Source organism: Acomys minous, assembly GCF_964271855.1.
Source record: "Acomys minous genome assembly, chromosome: 19".
Lineage (NCBI taxonomy): Eukaryota > Metazoa > Chordata > Mammalia > Rodentia > Muridae > Acomys > Acomys minous.
The window spans coordinates 8,762,996-8,788,547 of record NC_140499.1 but is presented as its reverse complement, the minus strand read 5'-3'; the positions used below and the strand labels follow the sequence as shown (position 1 = coordinate 8,788,547).

Below are 25,552 nucleotides of genomic sequence, written 5' to 3'. Positions count from 1 at the left end.
TACTTTCCGCCAAGCCTGATCGTCTGAATTTGTTTCCCCACTCTGACCCAAATGGGGGAAGAGCCCATGAAAATGTTCTCTGACTGCCACACGCACACGCTAAACAAATGTTAACTGTAAATGTATTTTTATATAAGTAATATTGATGGAAATTTAATTTTATTTATAATACCATCAGAACCTAAGTACTTAAGAAGGACCCTTGAGACCCATGGGTTTTCCTGCAGCTGGAGTCACAGGCATCTGTGCACTGCCTGCCACAGCTGCAGGGAACACCTTGCTTGCATCCTCTGCAAGGGCAGTGTGCACTCTTAACCACCGAGCCATTTCTCCAGCTCCCTCAGGACAGTGCTTTCAACTAATAATTTTGTAATTACTGAATATCCACAAAAGAATCTTAGTGTCTGGTCTAGGATCAAATACAGGAATTGAGACCAGTCATAATCTTATAATAAACCTATAAAGACTCAAGAAATATTTAAATTATCTTTTGGGGATAGAGAAATGCTTTTTGGGCAGAATATAGACAAATAATTGCCATTAAACAAGTGATTTTGACCACATCACAATTAAATGTTCATTATTAAGAGCATAGAAAAATTAGTAGTATGGCTCACACATTCACACACATATATATGATAATTAATTGCACCTTACAAAGTCTTAATAAAATAATTCTCTGCCCCCAGGTGCCACTGTGATCTACACTGTTTTCAAGTACAACATCTCACAATATTTGTGTCTACCTCATTTTAAGTGCACTTTTGAAGAATGTGTTTATTTGCTTTGTTTTACAGTGCACATAAAATGACCCCAGCATTATAATACTGGTGTGATCACACACAATATGCCAAGTTGTACATGTTTTTCTGTTGTCAGGGCAATAGATTTGACCAAGGGTATTTAGAATACTGCCAGTACCACAGTGGTGCTCTCCTTTTTTTTTTTTTTTAATCATCTTGGTTTACCGTTAGGGCAAATCTGCTGTCTGTTTAGCCATACATCCTAAAGGAATGCCAGCCATAGAGATCTAGTCTAGTGTTGCAACTGACTCAAGCAAGAATCACCAGCATAAGTTAAAACTTTGCATAAAGCTGTATTGGCAGGTGTTCACACTCTCTAAGTGGCACACCGCACATGACACTAGTATCTTGAGGTCCCACGTTAGCCAAACGACCAACTAGCAGACCCTTAGTAGAACAGTCTAGCATTGCATTTCCTGAGACGATGCAGCAAGAAAAGCAAAAACTCACGTAGGCAGGATTCTTGCCAGAGTAGTTCATGTTAATTTATTCACAGAGTGATGACTTAGATGCAGAAAGGGGGCCATTTCACAGCGTGGCTGACCATATAAATGTTAGTACCGTGGGAGCCCCTCACAGTGGGAAGGATCATTCTAGGTCGAGAGAGACCTCTGAACCACAGCCAAGACAAAGGGGGACGTTTTATTAGATCCCAGTTTACAACTTACAAACATGGAGATGTCCCAGCATTCCACAGACACTCATTCTCTGTTTTTACTAATTGTGAGTTTCTTTGTTAAACACTATCCACTACACACAGGAAAGCCTCTCTGATAAGGACTGCATGCTCCACTGATCCTGAGTAAAGAGATTCATATTTAGAGGGTGCTTTGATACTTTGTTCATTAGCAAACAATAGTAGTATTTTCACTCATTGTCAGATTTAAAATTACCAGGCACCTGTTTCCTCCTTCAGAGCCTGCCTTAAATCTAATTAGAAAGTGATTGGTTGGTTACCCCATAATTAATATGCATGCCATTTTTAGCATCTGTAATCTACTTGCAAATGTCTAGCATATATATGCAAATATATCGGTAGAAATATGGAAAAATAGCTGATAGCCATGGCTGAAGTTATAAAAGTGTTAATTGTAGCATTCTTTCACATTTTATGGATGTTCAAAACTTACAAAAGAATGAAAAATCCCTCAGGACTCTCGGAGTGGTTCTGGGATTTTGACACCAGGGGGTGCTAGCGCTTTTCAAATAGAGCTGACCAGGCGAGCGGCTGATGAGGTCACTTGGGAAACACTGGGGTGGAGCCGATTTCAGTTCAGCCTTTGATTTTGCAGCCCTCCGTTCTGGTTTGCATTGTGATTTTCTACGTAACTTGAAGAACTGCAGGATACAGCTTTATTACCATTTTATTTCTGCGGGCCCCTTCCGACCCTTTTTATTCCCGGACCTCTATTAGCATCTCACAAAGCCTAACAAAATAATTTCCTGTCCAGAGCTGCTGAGGTTCAAACTGTTATAGAATAACTGACCCTCTCTGTCAGCTCCCTACTTGGACAGGGGTAGTTCCTACTCTTCAGCAGTCTTAGGGTCACAGTAACCACCCCATGATGTTCTCACTATTATTACTATCAATTAACTCTGCTTCTCCTGACACACCAGGCTGTCATGTGTGGAGAACAGAGGACAGCTGTTGAAAGTTGGGATCTGGGGATTGATTTAGGTTGTCAGGCCTGACGACAAGCGCCTTTACCCACTGAATGTGACAGAAGAGATCCACACCTAAATCTGTCCTGTGACCTTGACATGCAGGCATGAGCACGTGTATACACAGGTGCGTGTTTGACACACATTTGTGTGTTTGTGTGCTTGTGTACAGACACAGACACACACACACACACACACAGAGAGAGAGAGAGAGAGAGAGAGAGAGAGAGAGAGAGAGAGAGAGAGAGAGAGAAGAGACGAGAGAGATTAAAAAAGAAAAATACTTCTTTGCTGTAGTCACTAGCCATGACAGCATTGCTGCCTAGCACCCAGACGTTTTCTCACATGTGATGGTTTGTCAATTGCAATTCTTCTTTTGTGAAATGTCTGTTGTCTGCTCTGCTTTTTGGCATCTTTCTGAGTTATTTCTGCCTATGCAGAGGTGGAGAAGGAAGGAAATAGAGCATTGCTTGGGGTTCTGACTGGTGGAACTACCTTTGGGTAGTGGAACTCAAAAACAACTTTTCAAATTATAGCATGTTAAGCTTTCCCACCCAGTTATAGAGTATGGATTGGTTGTATTAATCCAAATTTATTTTTGAAAAATATATCATTTTATTAACAATTCATCTATAACTTTTTACAGTGGGAATATACTCTGCATCATTTGTGCTCAGGACCAGGGGCTGGCTCCCTCTTTGGAAGGAAACCACAGTCAATGAGTGAGTGTTTATTAACGTGTCTCTGTATCTGGGGCTTTCTTTTCATCAGTTCAGTTACAGATGAGAAACCAAAGGCTTGGGGAGCAGGTGTAAGTTCCCAGAGCTGTGAGGATGTCATTCATAGTTTGTTCTCTGCCTCCAGAACTGTGGTCTCTGTACTTGCTAGTCCACCGAGGACACTGGGTGAGCATTTGCTGGGATGCTTGGAGGGAGAGGAAAGGAAAAGGAATGATCCATGAGAATCCTTGGCTGTCATAATGGGACAATAATTGTGTTCACCTGAAGATGACATAATAGATGTACTGTAGGTAAATTATTTACAGAGATATCTGGTACAGGGGCCTGTGCAATACCTCAGTAGTAAGAGCACATACCACCAAGCCTGATGACCTGAGTTCTATCCCCACTACACATATGACATGGCAGGCTGCCCCTCAAATAAATGCAGTTAAACCATTTTGCGGGCTATGTGGTGCATAGAATATACTTAATTTATGCAGTGGTTGTCTTAAAAGGGAACTCAAAGGCTACAAGGTGTTTGGGTTGTTACAGGTCACTCTGGGACTGAAGGGATGGCTTGGTGGTTAGTGCTCATACAGAGCACTCACGTCAGGCAGCTCACAGCCTTCGAGGCCAGAGGGATCCAACACCTCTGGCCTCTGGAGGCATCTGTATCCACGTGCACATATCCTACACCCATACGCACGTGTGCTACCATAAGCCAAATCTTCAAGAAGTCCCTCACGGATGGGCTGAAATTGGGCTCCTGTAGATTTTTATCTGGAATGTATTTCCACCTGAAAATGGATTTCAGTAAGGTGGATTCCAGTTACATTTAATGAAGTAGCCTGCGCCATTTAGCTCTGTCTACCTGGAAGAAGCAGACTCCCTTTGTGAAGGATGGATGAGTGGTTTTTAAAGGAGCCTTTTTCATTTACTTAAGATTTATTTGCTGGAATTGCAGATGACTGTTAGCTACCGTATTTGTGTTAGCCACTGAACTTGAGTCCTCTGCAAAAGCAATAATTATTTTTAGCTACCAAGCCGCCCCTACTTTATTCTTCAATTATTTATTTATTCATTTACTTTTAGAGCAAAATCGAGAGGACCCCCTAAGAGTGCCTGCGCAGCCTTTGCCTTTGTGCAAGCACGGCCTCCCTCATTACCAACGGTCCCTGCCACAGGGAGCTGCTTGCTGGCTCACCTACAGACAGGTCCTCAGCACCTAAAGTCCATGGGGCACGTCGAAGTTCACTCTGGTGTGAAGTCCATAGCTGCAGACAGATGTACTGACATGTTCCCATCAGTGGAACATGGTGCTGAGCAATTAGCTTCCATGTCCTAAAAATTCCTTGTGGGATCCAGTGGTTTCGCAAGAGAAAACAACCAGGCGTGTATTGCAGAATCAGTCGGGTAAAATCCACAGTGAGAGGTTTCAGGCCTTATCTGGGCTGCAAGTGGACTCTGAGATGCACTAGGAAAGCACACGGACTACAGCACATTCAACTTTGCCTTTGGGTAGAGTGACGCTTTTAATCAACAAGCCAAACTTCACACTACAGATCGGCATCAGCCCACGTGCACACTGGCTAGTGCTGAATCCTACAGAGAAAGGAACGTGACTCTCAGATTAAACTCTGCTCCCTGGTAAGGGAACCGGAGACCACCCTCCATAGCCACTCTCACGCCCACTAAAGACATGTGGTTTAGACTGTGATGTACAGTCAAAACTAGCCGACTGGGGTGGGAGGACAGCACAGCAGTGAAGTTCTTGCTGCAGAGGCCTGAGGAGCTGAATTAGGGTCCCCTGTCCCTGTGGTACAGCAGGTGCACACCTGTACCGACAGCAGAGTAGACACAGGTGAGTGTCAGGATTTGGTGGCCAGTCAGCCTAGGTGAAACAATAGGCTCTAGTGTTTACGGGAGACCATGTGTCAGAAAATAATAGAGTAATAGAGGGAGATTGAGATAATAAATAATAAATAATAGAGGGTAATACAGGGAGATAGGTACCTTTGGTCTTCACACACATGTGCTCATGTGTACATGTGCTGGTCCCCATGCCCTCCAATACACATGGCCTCCTATTAAACACCCTTTAAAATATTTCCCTGTAATGAGGATACACTGGAAATGAGACAGAAAAAGCCATGCGACCTTGCGTTAAGCTCATTTCCAAGGCTAAAGTGAAATAAATGTGCTTGCTCCTGAGTGAGATTGCCACTGTGGGTTTCCTCATGACATTTTGGATTAATGGACCACCACTCTGCTCTGGGATAGACTTTCAAGTGGAAGTTGATATGTTTTCATCAGTTTTGAATTGATTTACAATTCATGAAGCCCTCAGATGGCAGAAAATAATGATCGCTGGTAACAGTCACAGGCACCATTAATGGAGGTCAGTAGTGTATCGAGGCAGGGCCTGGGTCTGGTAGAAGCCTAGCACAACTGCTGAACAGGCCATTTGGTGACAGGGTGGGGCTGACCCTGAGACAGGTCTCCTTCCTGCATGATATTTTAGCAGCCAAGATGTAACACTTATGAAACTGTAGTTTATGTTTAGGAGATATTGTTTAAATCACATTATTTATAGAGTCAAACTAATATAATACCTAGGATCTCTGTGGAAATTAACACTGGAGAATCGGAAGCCGTGAGGTGTAGGGTACCATGTAGTATAGGAATGTAGTGTAGTAAGGGACACCGTGGGCTACTGCATAGCATAGATGCCATCACAACAATTTGTGGTCTTTATTTCCAATAAATAGCCTGGGCTACAGTTGACTTTCACTAGGAAATGGCTTTATGATCTTGGTTGCTTTTGAGTGAAAGGTCTGCATCATTTTGGTTTAAGCCAGTCCACACTCAAACCTGGTGCCCCTCAGAACCCTGGTACCCCTGAAGTAGGATGGGCCTCAGCTACCATCTGTCACGTGATGCTCCCATCTTTTACAGTTGTACAACTCATGATCCCCAAAATCTGAGAGCCTCATCTGTCTTAGTCACTGTGCTCATTCTACTAGTCATGCCTGTAAAACACTGAGAGCCTTCTGGAAAGAGAGAAGCTTTGCTTGTAGTGAGGTACGGCCTTGCACCAGCGTAGGCTGAGGGCATTGTCATGTGACGCAGTGAGTGCTTTGTGTGGGTAATGGTGAGGACAACTGGGAGAGATGGGACGCATTGTCAGGGCAACTCCAGAAAGCAGAAGCTGGGGCCTGTTTTCCAGAAAGGGGACCTAGACCAGTCCTAAAGGTTGAGTAGGTGACTGAAAAATTTGTGTGCTCCAGGAAAGGAAACTGAAAAGACTCAGAGGGTGAAAGCATAAAAGAGGAGACTGAAGGGAGAAAATAAACGACTAAAAATCATTGTATATGGATGAAACCGTCAAAGAATAAAAACAAAACTTCAGTAAAAAATTTAAAAACTCAGAGTCTATATATAGATCTCTCAGCCTGGTTTTTTTTTCATTTTTTCTTTTGTGTAATAGTATTTATAGACAAGTTGTGAGAGGAATTTGAGGCTATTTGTGTTTACAATGGATGTTGTCACTGATTATGTAATTATTACCGCTGCTACAATAGACCAGTGGAGAAAGAACCCTGCAGTGACCACATGTCTACAGATATCACCAGACAAACGCCCAGGCACACCTGTAGGAGAACTGTCCAGTCTGAAATGATCACGGAGCCTGCTGCAGCCAGGTGATTAAATCACAGCACTGGTGTTCCGTGCTCTCCAGAGCCATGCTGAGTGGATTCTCCTGGCTCAGGGCAACTTGAGCCTCCAGTTGCACAACAACTTTTATTTCCCCATTGCAAAATCATTCGCTGTTTAGCTAGTTAGTCTCCCCTGTTCTCTCACGTAGACCTTAGCATCCCTAAAGTATTAACTCGTAGCAATCCCAGAAAGCAGCTCCTGCTAGCGCCACCATCGACCAAATTCAGAGATGGAGATAGATGAAGAGTGCTTATGTAGCTTGTAGCTGGCACAGAGCTCAGAACCAGCCTGAGGTCGCGACTGTTGACCCCTGTTCCCACCTCTTTATACACTGGATCCCCGATGTGGGACGTATCGGGGAGTCCCGAGCCCACCGGCCGAGGATGGATGATATGGTAAAGAAGAGCAAGACAGTAACCGGCGCCTTGGCCGCACTTCCTCCGCGGGTCTTGGCAGCTCCTCTTCCATGGTACCAGGACACCAGCCTTGCGCTTGGAGACGAAAGGGAGCAGGAGTCATCTCTTGCTTTCAAGCTGTTTCGCGCCTTTGTGGTAATTTTAGCTGGCCTGCGTGGAACCCAGCATTTGCCCTAATCTAAGCCGAAGGCCTGGATTTCTGATGAAGGGATCTCGGGTCAGTAACAGAACAGTTGTACTCTATTCTGAAGGGAGGTTTTCATTTCTCAAGGTTGGAAGCGGTTATCCCCTTCATACGGGGGATCTTATGATTTGAACTTATCTTTGATGAAAACATAGGTGGTGAGCCTCCCACCTCTGACGGAACTGTCAGGAGCCATCTTACATGACACAGTGCATTGCTCCTTATAACTCCTATGACACATTCTGTCCTTGCTATGCCTGGCTAAGCTATGTGTCGGTTTTATGCCTACCTCGAGGCCTTTCCAGAGATGGGATAGCAAAGGCTGGGCTCAGCACTCCGTGAAAACACCAGCATCCCCTAAGGACAAAGAGAAGGAAGCTAAGAAGTGAGAGAGACTGGAGAGAGCCTCTCCAGCCAGACTGAGAACTTCTTAATAATTTTATGTGTTTGGTGGTTTGCCTGCGTGTACATACATCTATGCACCGTGTGCATGCAGTGCCCATGGAGGCCAGAAGAGGGCATCAGATCCCCTGGAACTGGAGTGACAGATGGTTGGATGAGCCATCATGTGGGGGCTGGGACTCAAACCCTGGTCCTGTAGAAGAGCAGCCAGTGCACACAACTGCTGAGCCATCTCTTCAGGACCACACTGAGAGTTCTGTTTCTCTAAACCTGCTTCTGACCTACTGAAAGCAGCAGCGGCAAAAACGCACATTGAGTGTCATCAACACTGTTTCTTGAGGGCACGTGTGGTTTTGAGTGAATATGGATGTGGGCAATAAGAGAGCAGTGATGCTCAAGCACCCTTGGAGTCGGCTTATGCTACCATATAAAGAATAAATGACGGGTTCTTCTTATTTGCTCTTAAAATTTATAAGACCAGTGCAGTATATTGCAGGAGAAGGAGCAGGGACCTAAGAGCCAACGGACTTGAGTTCAAATCCTGCCTGATTCTGTACCAGGTGAACATGCGCGTACAATTTGTTTAAACTTCCAGTGACTTGGAGTCCTCGTGTTAAAATGGCAATAATTGGGGCTGGAAGGAGAGTTCAGTGGTAAAGAACACATACTGCTTTCCCAGCAGGCCAGAGACTAGCACTCGTATCAGGCTGCTCACTCCAGCACCGCAGCACCAGGGGTCTGACCTCTTATGGCCTGGGTGGACACTACACACACACACACACACACACACACACACACACGCATGCACGCACTTAAAATTAAAAATAAAATCTTTTGTAAAAAAGATGATAATAGCAGAGTCCAGAATGGTGAAAGTGTTGGAGAAGACTGCGTGTGACAGGGACACGGGCTATATAAGTCAAACCCGTCTTTGTAGCTAGAGAATTCAACACTTCTATCAGGAATCCACAGGACAAGTAAGACCTCACTCCTTTCAAAACAATCAGTAAGGATACCAGAGCCCCGAACAACATTGCCAACCCACAGGACACTCAGCCCATGGTTCCGAGCTCTCAACAGTCTCTCCACCAGGGCCCTGGTTGGAAGGAGTTTCCTTTGCATCTAATTTTGGCTCAGTTAGAACGGGCAGTTTATACCGTTGCAGAACAGTAGGATGGCAGCTCTTGGTTCTCATTATGTGCGGCATGTTTTCCTTCCCACTTGGGTCATTCCGTATTTGTACCACTGAGATTATTCCTCCTTCAGAAAGTTGAGAGGGAAGCTATGTCTGCTGGGCCTGTTTTTCTGAAGTACGAGGTGAGAGGGCTTGGGGTAGGGGGAGTGCCAGAGACGGGACGGAAGCTTGAAGACGGGCACTGGCTGCCAGAAGTGTTTCTGTGACATCCAGCACATGAGAGAAGGGTCCAGTCACAGGCCACCAGTCATGGGCAGGGATAGCTGCTGCTTCACCAAACTGCCCTGAGAAATCCTCACCGCCAGTTTCATAGTCCAGCAAGAGTGTGTAGATGATGCAATAGTTGACGGGTTAGGAAATCCCAGTTGGTCTCCCTATGTGTGAAACCAGCGTTTTACCAACTAAGAGTAATAATGAGACAATACAAGAAAAGTTTATACATCATATGTCAAATATACACAGTATATTATGTGCTGTGTGCTACGTATGGTCTGAACAGATGCATATGAGTAAGTGGAGAAAGTAAGCCATTGGCCTGGCTCCCCTGGGCTTCTGTGTGCTGGGGCCCTCGTGGTAACCCAGATGCTCTTTGCAGGGCAGAGTGGGAGGTGGGTGAATAAGATTGGGGCTATATGCTTGAAACAGCCTAGCACACGTCAGTTCCAGAAACTGCTCACGGGAAAGAGTGTTTGAGGGTTTTGAATTAGGAACTAAATTACATTTAGAATGAAAGAATGAGAGTGAGGGATAAGTCCAGCTACTTATTTGATGAAGCAGAAGAGGCCGGATGGGCCGCCCTAATGTATTAGGCAAACAACCTCCGGCTCCCGCTGACAGGACACTTTTCTCCAAGTGCTCTTAATTAGAATGCGTCATTAGCTAACAGCAGGGAGCAGACATCCTTTGCATGTTAACTAAAGTGCAGTCGCCATTGAGCTAGTGGGGCTTGCTCAGCCTTTACAACTGTCTTAATCATTAGTGAATTAGTTAAACTATAACATCATGAGATAAAAATAATCACTGGTGTCACTTGGGAACAAGTTTGAACTGGACTGGCTGTCAGATGTCCTCTGTGGAGTCAGTGCTGACAACGCTGATTGCAGGGTGACAGTAGACCCAGGGGTAGCCACTTTCAGCCTGCTCTCCAAAGGTCACACAGTAGCTTGAGGTCACTGTGGCGGGTTCATTTCTGCTGTGCTGAAGTCGGGGGGTGAGGGGCTGGTACTGGAGCCTTCATCTTCAGTTCTCAGTAACCCAGAAATTTACAATATGTAGTTGCAATATATGTATTTCTGATGTTTTGTTTTCCTATTAATTATTAATGACTCTCCCTTGGGAGTTTTTGAAATGATGATAAAGTGCAGTCAAGCCTTCTTGACAGATCTGGAAAGATAGTTCTAATATCGGTCCAGAGACTGTGAACAGAAGCTGGCATTTTCATTTAGGGATGTCTCTTTTTCATTTAAAAAATATTGTGTGTGTGTGTGTGTGCATGCTTGTGTGTGTAAGATATATACAGAGACAGAACAGTGAGTGTATATATGCCTATAAGACAGAGAGATGGGTAGACAGAATAATGTGTGTATGTTTTCTTCATATCAGAGGAAATTTGTCATGTTTGCCTTTATGTAGCTGCCTTCCTTAGTTTGCTAAATATCTCTTTTCCTGCAGTGGCAAATGTTATTGTCCTTCATGGTGGAAGCAGTACTCCCCTGCATATGCTTGTGTGTGTCACGTTTTTAACCCATTCATTTTTTTCTGAGGGCCATCTAGTGTATTTCCTTATCTTGGCCATTGTGAACACTCTTGCATACGCAGGAATATCTTTGTATCTCTGTGATATTCTTAGATTCCATCTTGTCTGTTCCCAGGAGTGGGGAAGCTGGATCATATGGAAGTTTTACTGTATATTTTTTCACAAATACTGATTGTCACAGTGCTTGCATTAATGTACGTCCTCACGAGGAGTGTGTAAGAGATTCTTTCCTCCACATCGTTACTAGCATTGGTGGTCATTTCTGGCTTAGGTAAGATGGAAGCTCTCATAGTTTTGATTAAACATTTTTTCACATATGTATTTGTTGGGCTTTTGCATTTTTTTCTTTTTAAAGATTAGTTTATAGGGGCCAGCAATGAAGAGCACTTGCTGCTCCTGCCGAGTTTTGTTCCCAGCGTACACATGCCGCGATGAAGGCTCAGCCATGCAATGTGGCTGGCCCTCCACGTCAGTTATCACGTCTCCTGCTCAGAGCAGGAGCCCTTCTTATCGCAGGCTTGTCTGCTGAAGGCTGTGTATCCAATAGGAGTAACCCCAACTCTTCCATGCTGTCTCAAATGTCTCTACGTTATTACCTTTCTCCTATCTTTCTGTCCTCCTCCTAATAGCAAGCTTTGTCTTTTCTCTCTCTCTCTCTCTCCCTCCCTCTCTGTCTGTCTCTCTCTCTCTCTCTCTCTCTCTCTCTCTCTCTCTCTCTCTCTCTCTCGTGTGTGTGTGTGTGTGTGTGTGTGTGTGTGTCTGTCTGTCTGTCTATGGAGCAAGTACATTTATTCATGCTGCATCTTGTCAGCCCTGAGAACAGTAACTTTAATGGCAATATATACCACATTCTGAAGAGTTACGTCTTTGCCACTTATTTAAATGTAAGAGGAGAAATATTAAATGTCACATTAGTAGTTTGGCAGCCTTGAGCCGCAGTTCTGGTTGTACTTGTGTGTAACACTGAAGCCGTTGCCACTGAGTCTCGGTCCTTTGATGAGAGCGCAGCCGACTGAGGAGCAGAGCCATGTTTCTCAGTCTTTGCACTGTTCACGGGGCTCAAAACTACCCTGCTCACGCCAGGTGTCGGAACAAGAAGCTATCGAATTAAGTGTATTTCACCAAAAGGAGTTCCTCATTCCTCCTCCACCGTGCCTAGCCTTTAAGGTAGTTATCACTGATGAAACCATAGCCAGGTGGAAATAAAATTTGAGCTTAAAGAACAGTTGATTTTTCGAACTGAAGACCCAGAGATGAATCCACACACATTTGCTCACTTAATTTTCGACAAAGAAGCCAAATCCATTCAATGGAAAAACGACAGCATCTTCAACAAATGGTGCGGGTCTAACTGGATGTCTACATGTAGAAAAATGTAATTAGACCCCTAATTTTCACCATGCACAAAACTCAAGTCCAAGTGGATTAAAGACCTCAACCTAAAACCACAGACATTAACCCAGTTAGAGGAAAAAGTGGGGAAGAGTCTGGAACTCATAGGCACAGGAGACAACTTCCTGACCAGAACACCAACAGCCCAGGCCTTAACATCAACAATTAATAAATGGGACCTCATGAGGCTGAGAAGCTTCTGTAAGGCAGGTGACACTGTCAAGAGAACAAAGCGACAGCCTACAGACTGGGAAAAGATCTTCACCAACTCTTCATCTGACAAAGGTCTAATATCCAAAATATATAAAGAACTCAAGAAATTAAACACCACCAAACCAAATAACCCAATAGAGAAATGGGGCGCAGAACTAAACAGAGAATTCTCAACAGAGGAATATCAAATGGCTGAGAAACACTTAAAGAAATGCTCGACCTCCTTAGTCATCAGAGAAATGCAAATCAAAACGACACTGAGATTCCATCTTATACCCATCAGAATGACTAAGATCAATAACTCAACTGACACCTCATGCTGGCAAGGGTGTGGAGAAAGAGGAACACTCCTGCATTGCTGGTGGGAATGCAAACTAGTACAACCACTTTGGAAAGCTATCTGGTGCTTTCTCAGAAAAATGGGAATAGAGCTTCCTCAAGACCCAGCTATTCCACTCCTTGGAATATACCCAAAAGATGTACTACCACACAATAGGGACATATGCTCAACCATGTTCATAGCTGCCTTATTCATAATAGCCAGAACTTGGAAACAACCTACGTGTCCCTCAATAGAAGAATAGATAAAGAAACTGTGGTACATTTACACTATGGAATACTACTCAGCTATTAAAAACAAGGAATTTCCAAAATTTGTGGACAAATGGATTGAACTAGAAATTGTCATAATGAGTGAGTTCACACAGAAGCAAAAAGAGCTAAATAGTATATACTCACTTATATCGAGACACTAGTCCAAGGTGTATGTCCCCATGAAAAACTGTACCTACCAGGATAGTGGGTAAGAGGGGAGGACATCCTATTGAGACTTTAGGTGTGAGAAGCCTGGGAGAAAGAGGAAATAGATGGATCCAGCGGGTCCTGGAAAACTACAGGCGAGTCTGGGCCCTGGGGTCCTCCGCAAACTATGGCAACAGCCAAGGAAAAAATAGGCAGTAAACCTCGAACCCCTACCCGGACTAGCTAATGGACAGGACATTCTCCACTGTTGAGTGGAGAAGGAGATCTAACTTTCACACAAAACTCTGGTGCCCCATATTTGAACATGTCCCTTGGATGGAGATGCCTGGTGGCACTTAAAGGAAAGATAATAGGTCACCAAGGAGAGACTTGATACCCTATGAGCATATACAGGGGGAGAAGGTCCCCCTCAGACAGAGACTTAGGGGAGGGAAGGGGAGTAGGGGGGAAGAGGGAGGAAGGGAGGAATGGGAGGATACATGGGATGGGCTAACAACTGAGATGTAATATGAATAAATTAATTTAAAAAATAAAAATTTTAAAAAAAGAAAAAAAGAAAAGAAAGAAAAACTATAATCTAGAATATTTAGGACTCTATCAGTCTATTTTATATGTGATAACCTCTAAGGAGGAATAAAAGGAAAGGGACAGGAAAGGGAGAAGCTGATAAAAGAAAATGTGTATGGTATAAATTTAACTATGATGAGTGTATGTTGTTTTGTAATTAAAACATTAAAAATCAAAAATATATATATACAAAAGAAAAAAAAGAACAGTTGATTTTTAATCTCTAAAATAAGAATAAGGGAACATACTTTGAGAAAAAGAACATGCACAGTAAATCAATGTAATAATTTTTTTATTAATGTGGGCATTTCCATATGAAAGTAAACAGCACCCACCATTCAGGAACATATTTAAGGGAAAAAAATAGTAGTCATACGTAAGTATCTACCTTAAGAGCAGTTTCGCTTTATGACAGCTTTTTCATGTTCAGCAAGTTAGATGTGGTCAGAGTGGCTGGTGACCCCCTCCTTGTTTTCTTAGTATAGAATATTAGTGACAAATCACATGTCCATGTGCCTCGCACTTTATTAGCTGTATCCATTTAGCACACAGATATCACCTTACACGTTTTCATTTACTACATGTGCAACAAGCGGGCAAATAAATGTGTTTGGTGCATATACCTTGATAAATAACATTTTTATAGTTTTTAAAAATTTTAAACAAGTTTTGATTTTTGTCTTGCTGTTATAATCCTTTTATATATATTGCACACAAATACAATGCACAGTATTTTGTTTTGTTTTTAATATTATCCAAAGAAATAATATTATACATAGGCCCCTTAGTATAACATAACTTAGACAAAAGCACATTTAAAAAAAAACTATTATATATTGGCTAACTTGGAAAATATTATACGTAGATTTTAGGGGTTAGATTAGGATCTTCTGTGGTATGTTGTCATTGGCTTGTTTTGTGATATTTTTCCTTAAAGTAAGAAACTATTATCCTGAACTTATAAACTCCTTTTATTAGAAAGAAGAGCTGGAGCTGTCTGATATGCCACTATCTTTATCTTGACAGCATTTCTGTGAACACCAGTTCTAGGCACTCTTGTGGAGCGTCCGCTAGCTAGGCCCTGCCATAGTTAACACGTTACAGTTGCCCCTCAGGGCAGCTTGCTGAGGTAGGAAAGGATGTCATACCCACCTCCAGCATACACAGCTGAAGGAAAGCAAAAGGGAGCAAATTCCCTTGTCTTCCTTAATTTGCCATTAGACTGTGAGCTCCCCAACACTGTCTCCCTACAGCTCAGAATGTACCACACAGCAGACCACGTCCAGGAAGGCTGGGGTGGGAATTTAGACAAGACCTTTTCCTGCGAGCCTGGACAGCAGGCAGTAACATGGTGCAGCAGCTACGTGGCCAGACCAGGAAGGGAGAAAAATTGCCTTCATATGAAAATACTGCTACAAAAATGATACCTGGGAATTGAATGTCCAAACTCACATCTAAATTTCCTGGAAATTAGTATAAGTAGAGCCAGAATAATAATAATAATAATATGATGATGTTAACTAGTACATTGGTCATCGCTGTATGAAGCTTTACTTACTTTTTGTTTCCCTTTAATGTTTCTTCAGCATATCCATACAGTTGACTATTGATACTGGTCGTTCTGTGCTTTTAGATGCAGTTTTTAACTGCATCTGCAATGAGCATGCATGCATGTTTTTCCTGGCATTACTCTCTAAGCCAGAGAGTATAATGACTATTTTCATAGTGCTGACGTCGTCTTTTAAGTGACCTAGAGATGGGTTAGGATTTGGGAGGATGCGCCACTTTGTCTGAGGTCTTCAGCATCTGCTGGTCTCAGTAGGTACCGCAGTGGGTGGGGAATGCCCGTCTCAGCCAGGAGCACACTGGAGGGCACTTACATTTCTCTGAGATGGAAAACTTCAGGATTGCAATAGCTTGAGTTTATGGTCAGTTACAATAAGTAGTTATAACTTCAAAATGATCTTTTGCTACTTTTTTCCTCAGAGGGTGGAGCCAGGGCCCGTGATTTGGTAGAAAGGACACTGTTCATGTAAAAGCATTAAGTTCCTGCATCACTTACTGGAACTTTGAGCTTCCCAGGGCTGTCCACATCCGGAAGCGGAGGCTAAGAGGCCCTGCCCTCCCTCCGCAGAGAGCTTCCGTTCTGTTCTGCATCCACAGCCTAGCGTAAGCATCTGCTGAATTACTTCAGTTTACTATTGACTAACTCCTGAATATTCAAGTAAGAAGAGAGAAAGAAAGAATGAAAGAACAAAAGAAAGAAAGAAAGAAAACCCCGAACTGCCCCCAAAGGAGAAAAAAATTCAAGGTTAAAAAAATAGAAATAATTTTATGTTGGTTTGGACTGAACAAATTTGAATGGGAAAAAACAAAGAAATACCAGAAAGGGTCAAGCATGGGGCACAGGCCTGTGATTCCACACCTTGGAGAGAGAGGCAGGAGGGTTACCACAAATTTGAAGCCAGACTTGACTTTATAGCAGTTCCAGATCACAGAAGTCTACACAAACTTTCTTAAATGGGGAGATGGGGGCAGAGAAAGAAGGAGGAAGGGGGGGGGGAAAGAAGGAAGGGAGAGACAGAGCAGAGGAAAAAAAGAAAAAGAAACAGGTGTCCAGTGAGATTTTTCACGTATCAGGAATAGTTTTTGAAAAGGCGCTTTTCACAGGGTGAGAGGGTGGCACACTTCTGGAACCCTGCACGTTGGAATCAGGGCAGGGGTTCAGGAGCCCAGACAAGGCTGCCGAGACCTTGACTCAACCTCTTCCCAAAGTGAAAAAATTAAGTGTTTTTCTATCTGTTTGTCCATCTGTCTGTCTATCCATCATCCATCCAGCCATAAATGATTGATCTCCTGCTCGACTTTGTGGGCAAAACAGCTTGGAGACATTTTAGCCGCGTGCTGCCCATCAGACCTGTGCACCCTTCGCTGTAGTGAGGGCAGGACTGCGCGCTCCCTGCACGAGTGAGGGCACTTGCCCTGGGCACACTGATAGCAAACAGCAGATGTTAGTGCCAGCAATAAGATCGTTTATATAGGACCTGTGCATGGTAAAGACGAAGAGAAACTGGTGACAGGTGACTGTTACAGGTCAGGGAACCTGCTCGGTGTTTCCAGAGAAATTGAGGAGGAGAGGGGCTTTGATGAGGTCTGAGAGTAAACTTCTTTTGAGATGCCATAATTTAAAAAATTTTGACAGATTTTTTTCAAACAAAGCAACATTTTACTGCAGATTTTCCTGTGAGATTGATCCAGTTTATTAGAGTTTGGAGGCCATATGCAAGATGCCTGACTTAGTATATCTTATCACGCCTCAGACAAAAACACTACGGGCAATTTAAAAATAAGTCAAAGCATAACACGAGGGACTGAGGAGGGGAGGGAGCAGTGTGGGTTAGACGCCAATGTTAACAGATAGTCTAGGCTCTGAGGACAGGAAAACCTTGCAAAATGCACCAAAGAAACCAACGTGTTTTCTCTCGCTGTAGGGAGATTTTGGTAGCTATAAAAAGGTTTGTTATCACAAATATAGTTTAACATACTCAGCTATTCTATATAAAAATGCAGAAAAATAGTTTAAAGCAAAACACAAGCTCTTAATACATACGACAGAAGCTGAATTACAACAGAAAAGTCAGTTTGAGTGTGAGCCTGGTGGGCCCTAGCCATGTCATTTAGCATCCGTTCTGGGGCTAAGAAAATTCACACACACACACACACACACACACACACACACACACACACACAAACACATACACACACACACACACACACACACACACACACACACACACCAGTTATAGCTTCAGATTTCTTAGTCACATGCTTTAAAAGCAGCGATATGTCGAAAACACTTCAATTTCAGTTTGAAAAAAGCGAACAGGACTAAGAAGATGACAGCACACTTTCCCTGTAGAGTAGCAAATAACAGCCTTTACCATCAAAAATAGATGCTGTAAGTTAAAAAAAATACTTCCGTTGGTAATATTTGTTAACATTTCTAATCAGAGTCTGTAGGAATTCTTCAAAAGGAATGGAACAATACTCTTGGGTGTAGATGTACACGTGTGAAGAATCCGTTAAGAGGGAAACACGTGATTCCCCTCGTGTCTGTTCCTGGGCCTTAGGCAGGTCATCCTCACGCTGTCTCTGAAGCCCGCAGGAATTCCATTTGTACAGCAGCTTTGCGGGGTGGGGCTGACCCACTCTTCTTCCGGAATTCTGCAGCGATTTCCTCAAAAGACTTTCCTTTGGTTTCTGGAACTTTAAAGAATGTAAACAGAGTGAAGGCCAGGACCACCCCGGCAAAGAGGAAGAATACATAAGGCCCACAGAAGTCCTGCAACGAGAGCAAAGAGTCGAGTCAGCCTCTGCGTGGCCTGCCCTGAGCGCCGTGGGCTTGCACAGTGTGGGCGCTTACCGCGATGTACTGGAAGCAGAGCGCGATGATGAAATTGCAGACCCAGTTGCAGAAGGCAGCCAGTGCCAGAGCAGTGGGACGCGGTCCCTGGCTGAAAAACTCAGCGACCATGAACCAAGGGATTGGACCTGGCCCGATCTCAAAGAAACTGACGAAAAGGAAGATGGCTGTCATGCTCACGTAACTCATCCAGGCGAATTTATCCTGGAGACAGAGAGAAAATCCTGAGTGGGTTTGGCGGTGGTTGGCCGCCGCTGCCCCGACCCAGAACCCTAAAGTCCTCCTTCCAAGATGGCCAGACAAGGTCCTATGACTCCCTATGGCGTGCTGGATGAAGACCCTGGGCTGAGAGGGAGGTAGCCACAGAGCCTAGCTCTGACGTGGAATATTGCGACTGCCCTGGATAACAGGTGACATGCTGGTACTTAAGTCTCTAAATCCAGGAGCATGTTTGCTCATCGCTTTACCTTTCAAGTGCTTGTGATGGACAGAGCTCTTTAACCTGGAAGCCAGAGATGTTTGCCTGTAATTGAAAACACCAGTCCGGGTACCAAACTCACCAGCAGCACGAGTCCCACTGACATAAAGATGGTGCAGAAAAACATGCCAATCATCCCAGCGAGGAACAGGGACCTCCGCCCGGCTCTCTCCACAAGCAGCACCTAGCAAAGTGTACAAGCATGACCTCAGCATTCTGAGCCAAGCAATAATGTCCTTATACTTACACACCTTCCCACGAAGGAGCTTGTTTTACAGTATGTAGTAGGGCAAGACACTGCTGTGACCCTGTTTTACAGATGTGCAGCTGAGATAAGTGTCACTCGTGTGATGGTGGCGGGGGTCGCAGGAGATGGTGGATATTAAACATTGGCTTAGTGTGACTACTCTTGAGATAGAGTAGTGTTCCCAGAGCTCTGGGGTCACCCCCTTTAAATACAGTACTAAGAGGCTCATCGCATTATCTCTACAGAGAAATTGTGAAAGATTTGCATTTATCAGGGCTCAGGTGGTGGTCAGGTGTCAGCCATTCTTGTCCAATTATGACCACTTACCTGGTGACATACAGAATTTGATTACTGTGCCAAAAATAGTGAGCTCTGTGCTTTCCTGGTGTGCTTAGGTGTGCCTGATGTGGGAGTGAACTGTGCAGAAAAAAAAAAAAAAGACAGCAGCCTGTTTCTTATCCTGAGGGAGCCTGTCATCGGCTCTGTGACTCCTGTGCCTTTGTATCTATGGGTAAGATCTGCTATTAACTAAGATCAACATTTGTTGACTGGAGTCTGACCCATGGGATCTTGTCAACACTGGCCACACACACACACACACACACACACACACACACACACACACACACACTCCATAATTTCCCATCTCTGAGTAAACTGGCTATGTTTATCAATCTAAGTACATCAACAGCACGCCTGCCCCCATAGAGACCGAAGACACCTGTGGATCACTTGTCTTCACCTTCAGGGAAAGCCCTTTTTGTCTCAGAGGCACACACTCACATCAGGGGGTTCAGATCACTCTAGAAAGGATAAGCCAAGAGCCTATATTAATTGCTGAGAAATAAGCAAGAAAAAAATTCTATATATTTCTTCAAAATTATTACTTAATTTTGTGTGTGGTACTTTATGTGCATGTATGTCTGTGCTGCACACCCCTGCAGTACTTGCAGAGGTAAGAAGAAGGTGTCAGATGCCCTGGAGCTGGAGCTAAATAAGGCTGTGAGCTGCTATGTGGGTGCTGGGAATTGAACTCAGGACTTCTGGAGGAGCATCTGGTGCTTTTAGATGCCGAGCAATCTCTCTAGCCCTCTTATACATTAAACAACAACAAAACATCTTCTCTCATATATTACATCCCAATGGCAGTTTTCCCTCCCTCCCCTTCCCTCAGTCTTTCCCCACAACTTCCCTCTCCTCCGGATCTCCCCCACTCCCCAGGCTTCTCTCAGAAAAGAGCAGCCTCCCAGGGACATCAACCAAGCACAGCATACCAAGCTACAGTATGATCAGGCTCACACTACCACAGCAAGGCTGGACAAGGCAGCCCAGTAGAAAGAAAAGGGTTGTCAACTAGGCAAAAGAGTCAGGGAAAGCCCTCCTCCTGTCTGCCGTGCCCACGGTTAGCAGTTCTGCAAGAACACCAAGCTACTCAGCCATAACATATGCAGAGGACCTGGGTCAGACCCCTACAGGCTCCTGCATCCCTGTAAGTCCCCATGAGTCTCAGTTGGTTGATTTTGTGGGCCCTGGTCTCATGCTGTCCTTGACCCTCTGGTTCCACCGACCTTTCCCTCACTTCCTCCTCAGACTCCCCAGGCTCCCCCTAAGGTCTGGTCTCTTAAACATTGTTGAGTCTTTCAAAGCTGGTATTGACTTAGTATCAAGGTATGAGACAACAGGGATCTTTCTGCAGGAACTAAGGCTCTTTACATGCTTCATATGTCTGTGACAGATATTAGCCAGATCATAAATGATAGAAATTCGTGTTTTGAAAATTGAGTTACGTCCTGTCCTGTAAGCTAGGTGGCACACAATGACTAGTGGAGCAGCGTGTCCGAGCACTGGGCATCTGCAGCAGGACAGCCCTTGTCTCTGCCCCAGGCTGTATGTCCCTCAGGTTCTGGTGCCTTGCTGGAGCTGGACACCCACTGATTTGCTCCAGGAACCATCCTGCCTCTCGGGTACCCCATCTTTCTTCCTGATTGGTTTTTGTCTCGATATCATAAGCACCCTTCCATCAGTCACTATGGATGCAAACCTGGGGCCTGGGCGTCATTCGGAGTGTAACTGGGAACACCACAGTTCCTCAAGCTCGCAAAAAGATGAGACCAGTGGTTTATGCTGTTCCTGGGTTAGTGAAACAAAAATCACAAGTGCGGATTCTGCACAAGTCAACGTGAACGTGGTTTTCAAGTTCAGAGACACAAAAAACCCCTCCTTTGTTGTGTTTTGATATGGTTTGGTTTGTTACAGTGTCCTGCTGTGGAGGTTTGGCTGTACTTGAGATCCGCCTGCCTCTGCTTCCAGGATGCTAGGATCACGGATGTAGACTGCCACTGTTTGAAAAACCTACATTTAAAAAACCTTCAATACGTTCTGCAATTGTGGAGGGTTAATTAAGTGATTAGAACTGATTTTTTTTTGGTGTGTGTGTCAGTCATATACTTTAACACTTTCATAAAAGAAGAGAAAGAGCTCAAAAAGTTTCCATATTCAAAACAATTGAGATGCTGACCATAATTACAATTTATAATAATTATCAATTAAACCATTCCTGCATTCAAATGACGCTGGGTACAGAGGGAAGAAATAAAATTCTACACAATTTTTTTCTTTGTTTTGTTTTTCCTCAGAATTTGGGTCACTCAGTCTTAACAACTTGATGCTTTACATAGCAAATGCTATTATAATCAATTTGTATTTTAATAATAACGTCCATTTTGTAAAAATAAGTGCTGCTTTTCAGGACAGAGAAAAGACAAAGCAACCCTGGATTGTGCCCCAGCAGTGCCCTGTATTGATTCTAGCCGGGTGGCTTGGACAGGGGCCGTATCTGAGGTGGAGTCACAGGTCCAAGACATGTTGCTTTGTTTGTGTATCTCTGCTCTCTGCGACCTTGCACTGTGTAATGAGAGCTGGGGAGCCAGGTTGTAATTTATTGACCACCCAGAGGTAACAGTTAAAGTCCAAGCACAGAGGGGAAAAAAGGTGACACAAACTAGCTGAGTATAGTATTATGACCAACCTAAAAACTCAAAAGTATTTGGAACATGTTCTATTCAAAGTTAAAAATGAGCCAAGTTGGTCTCATTTTGAGTGAATTCCATTAGTTGAGAAGACTTATTCTATGTCAAAATATCAAACTAGTTGTTGGCTTTAAGAAATAAGTAACCTTTTCTTTCACTGGAATTTGGAAACAATGAAATGTCATATTTTATATCATTTCAACGCAGATTTCAAAGACTCCACATGTGTGTGGGTATTGCCAGGAGCTCGTGAACTGCCTAGAGGTTCTGCCTAGTGATCCAACATCACAGGAATTTGCCAAGTCCGTCTAATTCCGTTTACAGTGTTAGTTATCTATTAGCTTTGTAAATGTTTCCCCGAGATGCCAGGGTGTGATATCTCCAGCAGGCAGGGGGAGGCTGGGGAACAGCAATGTTGTTATAATGGCAGACTGTCAGCATGCTCTGAGGGGCTTAAAACAGAAGTGGGACCAGAACCCAGAGTCTCATACAGAGGGAAAGGCTTCCCGTGAGTTATCCACTCACCAAATGAGGAAGTGGCTGGCACCCTCCATGATGGGCGAGCCACTGACACACCCCGTCAGCCAGGAGGACTCCCCCACTATTCACTTATCTGCACAGGCACAGTGCACGTGGACAGAGGTGCTGATCGCTGCTTGTCACAGCCGCCAGCCACCTCCACCCCTGAGAGAAGGAACTGGCAGAGTGCTCCTCGGCTAGTGACTTACGGAGACGGCAGTGAAGATCATGTTGATGGCACCAACACCAATGGTCGCGTACACAGGTTGGCTGACACCAGCCGTCTGAAAAATGCTGGTTGAATAGTAGAATATCTGCAAAATAAGACCAGGCCAGCCTTAGGCAGGGAGCCTCCCCCCGCAGTGCTGGAAGCAGAGCATGGCTGCTTAGTTTTAGTGTTTGGGGAACCCCAATCTCAGGAACCTCCTAAGTTTTACCTCACCCTCTCTGCCGACAAGGTTTCCATCAGTGTTTAAAGCCCCTGGTTGCTTAAAAGTTCTTGACTGAAGCTGAAAACTCCATTACTTCATTCTCCTTATTTGTTCAATTTCTAAACTTTTTATTAATGTGTAACATGCCTATAAGAGGTACACATAAGTGATCAGCTCAATTATGTTAAAAGACTGATTATAACCATGTAAAAATAACTCAGGTTAAGAAAAGAAATAACTCATTCTCAAGCCTGGTGAACCCATATATCTCTTTGTCCATTTCCCAAGAGAGTTACTCTCCTGACATCTGACACAATGGGAGAATTTTGCAGAGTCCTGTACCTGATGAAAGTGGGAAGGTATCATACAAAGTGCCTTCTTCTGGTTTCTTTCACTACACATCATCTCTGTTAGCATCCTTGCTGTCCTGTGCACTGGACACTGTTCAGTGCCACTGCTGTGAAGTGGTCTGATATACCTACATATTACATTTGTGGTTACCTGTTCTACTGATGGCCATCTAGGCATCTGCTCCTTTAGGGTGTTTAAAAATAGTGCTGGTGGATATATACTTTTTCATTTCTTTTTTTGAGACAAGATCTTTCTATGTAGTTCTGGCTGTCCTGGAACTCACTATGTAGACCTGGCTAGCCTTGTACTCATGGAGATCTGCCTGCCTCTGCCTTAAAATGCTGAGATTAAAGGTGTGTGCCACCATTCCTGGCAGGCATACATGCTTAACAGTTATTGTTTTGGTGGAGTATGTGACTATACCCAGAATTAGAATAACTGGGTCATAGTTCTGTTATAAATTCAGCTTCTATATGGATGCTGACGGATAGTTATAGAAAAGAAATAAACATTTTTTATTCTCACTAATGTATATAAAAGGTCCAGTTGCTATTGTGTCTATCTATATCTATCTATCTATCTATCTATCTATCTATCTATCTATCTATCATGTATGTATGTATCTATGTATGTATGTATCTATCATGTATGTATGTATGTATCTATGTATGTATGTATCTATCATGTATGCATGTATGTATGTTTCTATTTATCTATCCATTCATCCATCTATCATCTATGTATGTATGTATGTATCCATCCACCATCCATCCATCCATCATCTATGTAACTATCTACCTGAAGTGTATCATCCAAATGGAACCATGTACTTCTTTTTCTGTAAAGTACAAGAAATCTGAGATTTCATATCCTAAGAAATATCCTAAGAATCATCTAATTTAGGTTGGAGGTTGGGAGTGACTTACTAGTGTTATTTCTTCTCCTTGCATTCATTACAGCTTTGCCTTTCACTTCTACCGTTCCCCTTGTGTATGGTATATGCATGTGTACATGTCTGTGTTCGTGCTTGTGTGCATTTGAGTGTGCATGCATGTGTGTATGAAAGTAAGAAGTCCATGTTGGTGTCTTCTCCAGTGGTTCTCCGCCTTAGTTTTTGAGACAGAGTCTTGCAAACTCTGAAGCTCACCTATTGGCTAGGCTGTCATGCTTACCATCTCGGGGATCAGCACGACTCCTACCCCCTAAGCTCCAGGGTTTTATATAGAGTTGCAGCTGTACCCTGCTTTGTATATGGGTGCTGGGCTCTGGAGTCACATCCCCATGTTTGCAGTGGGAGCAGTCTGCCAACTCAGCCCCTCCCAGCCCCATCGCCACCTCCTTAATAGATCTAAAGACCATTGTTAACATTAGAGAGCCACTGAAACAAAGCAAGGGAAGTCAGTTATTATCAAGCATGTATTAGTAATATTTGATGACGGTGTTTACAGCTGTCTTTTATTGGCTGAAACCTGAGCCCTTTCTCTCTGTCTTAGCTCCCTTCGCTTACTTGACGTTGCGAGTTCTTAAACTTACGCCATTGATTCCGGAAAACTGCTGTGCCATGTGCAGCATCAGCGCCACGACGATGGGCTGCCGGTAATTGGAATCCGTGAAGAGCTGGATCACGGAGACTTTCTGCTCAGTTGATGCCTCCTCTTTCTCCTTTTTCATCTCATTAATATCTTTAGTGACATCCTCAGTTCCTCTTAGTCTCTTCAAGCCTGTCCCACAAAACAGTCAGGTTAAAAGAGCCCAGATCAAACAAAAGTAAGCATTTTTATTCTGGTCACAAAGGTGCTGCATGCCCCACTCTTTGACCTAACAGCATAGGGACTGGCTGTGTGTGTGTGTGTGTGTGTGTGTGTGTGTGTGTGTGTGTGTGTGTGTGTGTGTGGTTAAATTAAATTCTGTTTTTGATTAAAGAAAGAAAAGCAAAGCACCATGTCTGACTTCATCTGGAGAGAGAGAGAGAGAGAGAGAGAGAGAGAGAGAGAGAGAGAGAGGAGAGAAAAGAAGAAGAAGAAGAAGAAGAAGAAGAAGAAGAAGAAGAAGAAGAAGAAGAAGAAGAAGAAGAAGAAGAAAAGAAAGAAGAGGAGAGCTAGGCTCTTTATCATGAAAGCACAAGTCTGGAGATGGTCATTTGATGGCTCTGGTTAAGTCTAGTAGGCTACATGTGAGCTGGTGTAGGTAAATACACGACACACCTGTTACTTCTAAGTAAAACACAACACAGCAGCCATATCTAATTTCCGTATGTTCTTCTGAGCAACTGTAAGGTTACTG

General features: G+C 43.7%; 1 protein-coding gene across 1 annotated transcript in view; it reads right to left on the bottom strand.

Annotated features, from left to right (window-relative positions):
* Positions 1 to 14,066: 14,066 nt before the first annotated feature.
* SLC2A2 (solute carrier family 2 member 2) overlaps positions 14,067 to 25,552 on the bottom strand; it is a 30,058-nt gene continuing 18,572 nt past the window's right edge. The window contains exons 7-11 of the mRNA XM_084769736.1: positions 24,803 to 24,990; positions 22,697 to 22,801; positions 18,775 to 18,876; positions 18,215 to 18,418; positions 14,067 to 18,133 (exon numbers count right to left, since the gene is read on the bottom strand). Of these exons, the coding sequence (XP_084625862.1) occupies positions 17,933 to 18,133; positions 18,215 to 18,418; positions 18,775 to 18,876; positions 22,697 to 22,801; positions 24,803 to 24,990 (800 nt within the window). The 3' untranslated portion in view covers positions 14,067 to 17,932. The remainder of the gene's footprint in view (positions 18,134 to 18,214; positions 18,419 to 18,774; positions 18,877 to 22,696; positions 22,802 to 24,802; positions 24,991 to 25,552) is intronic.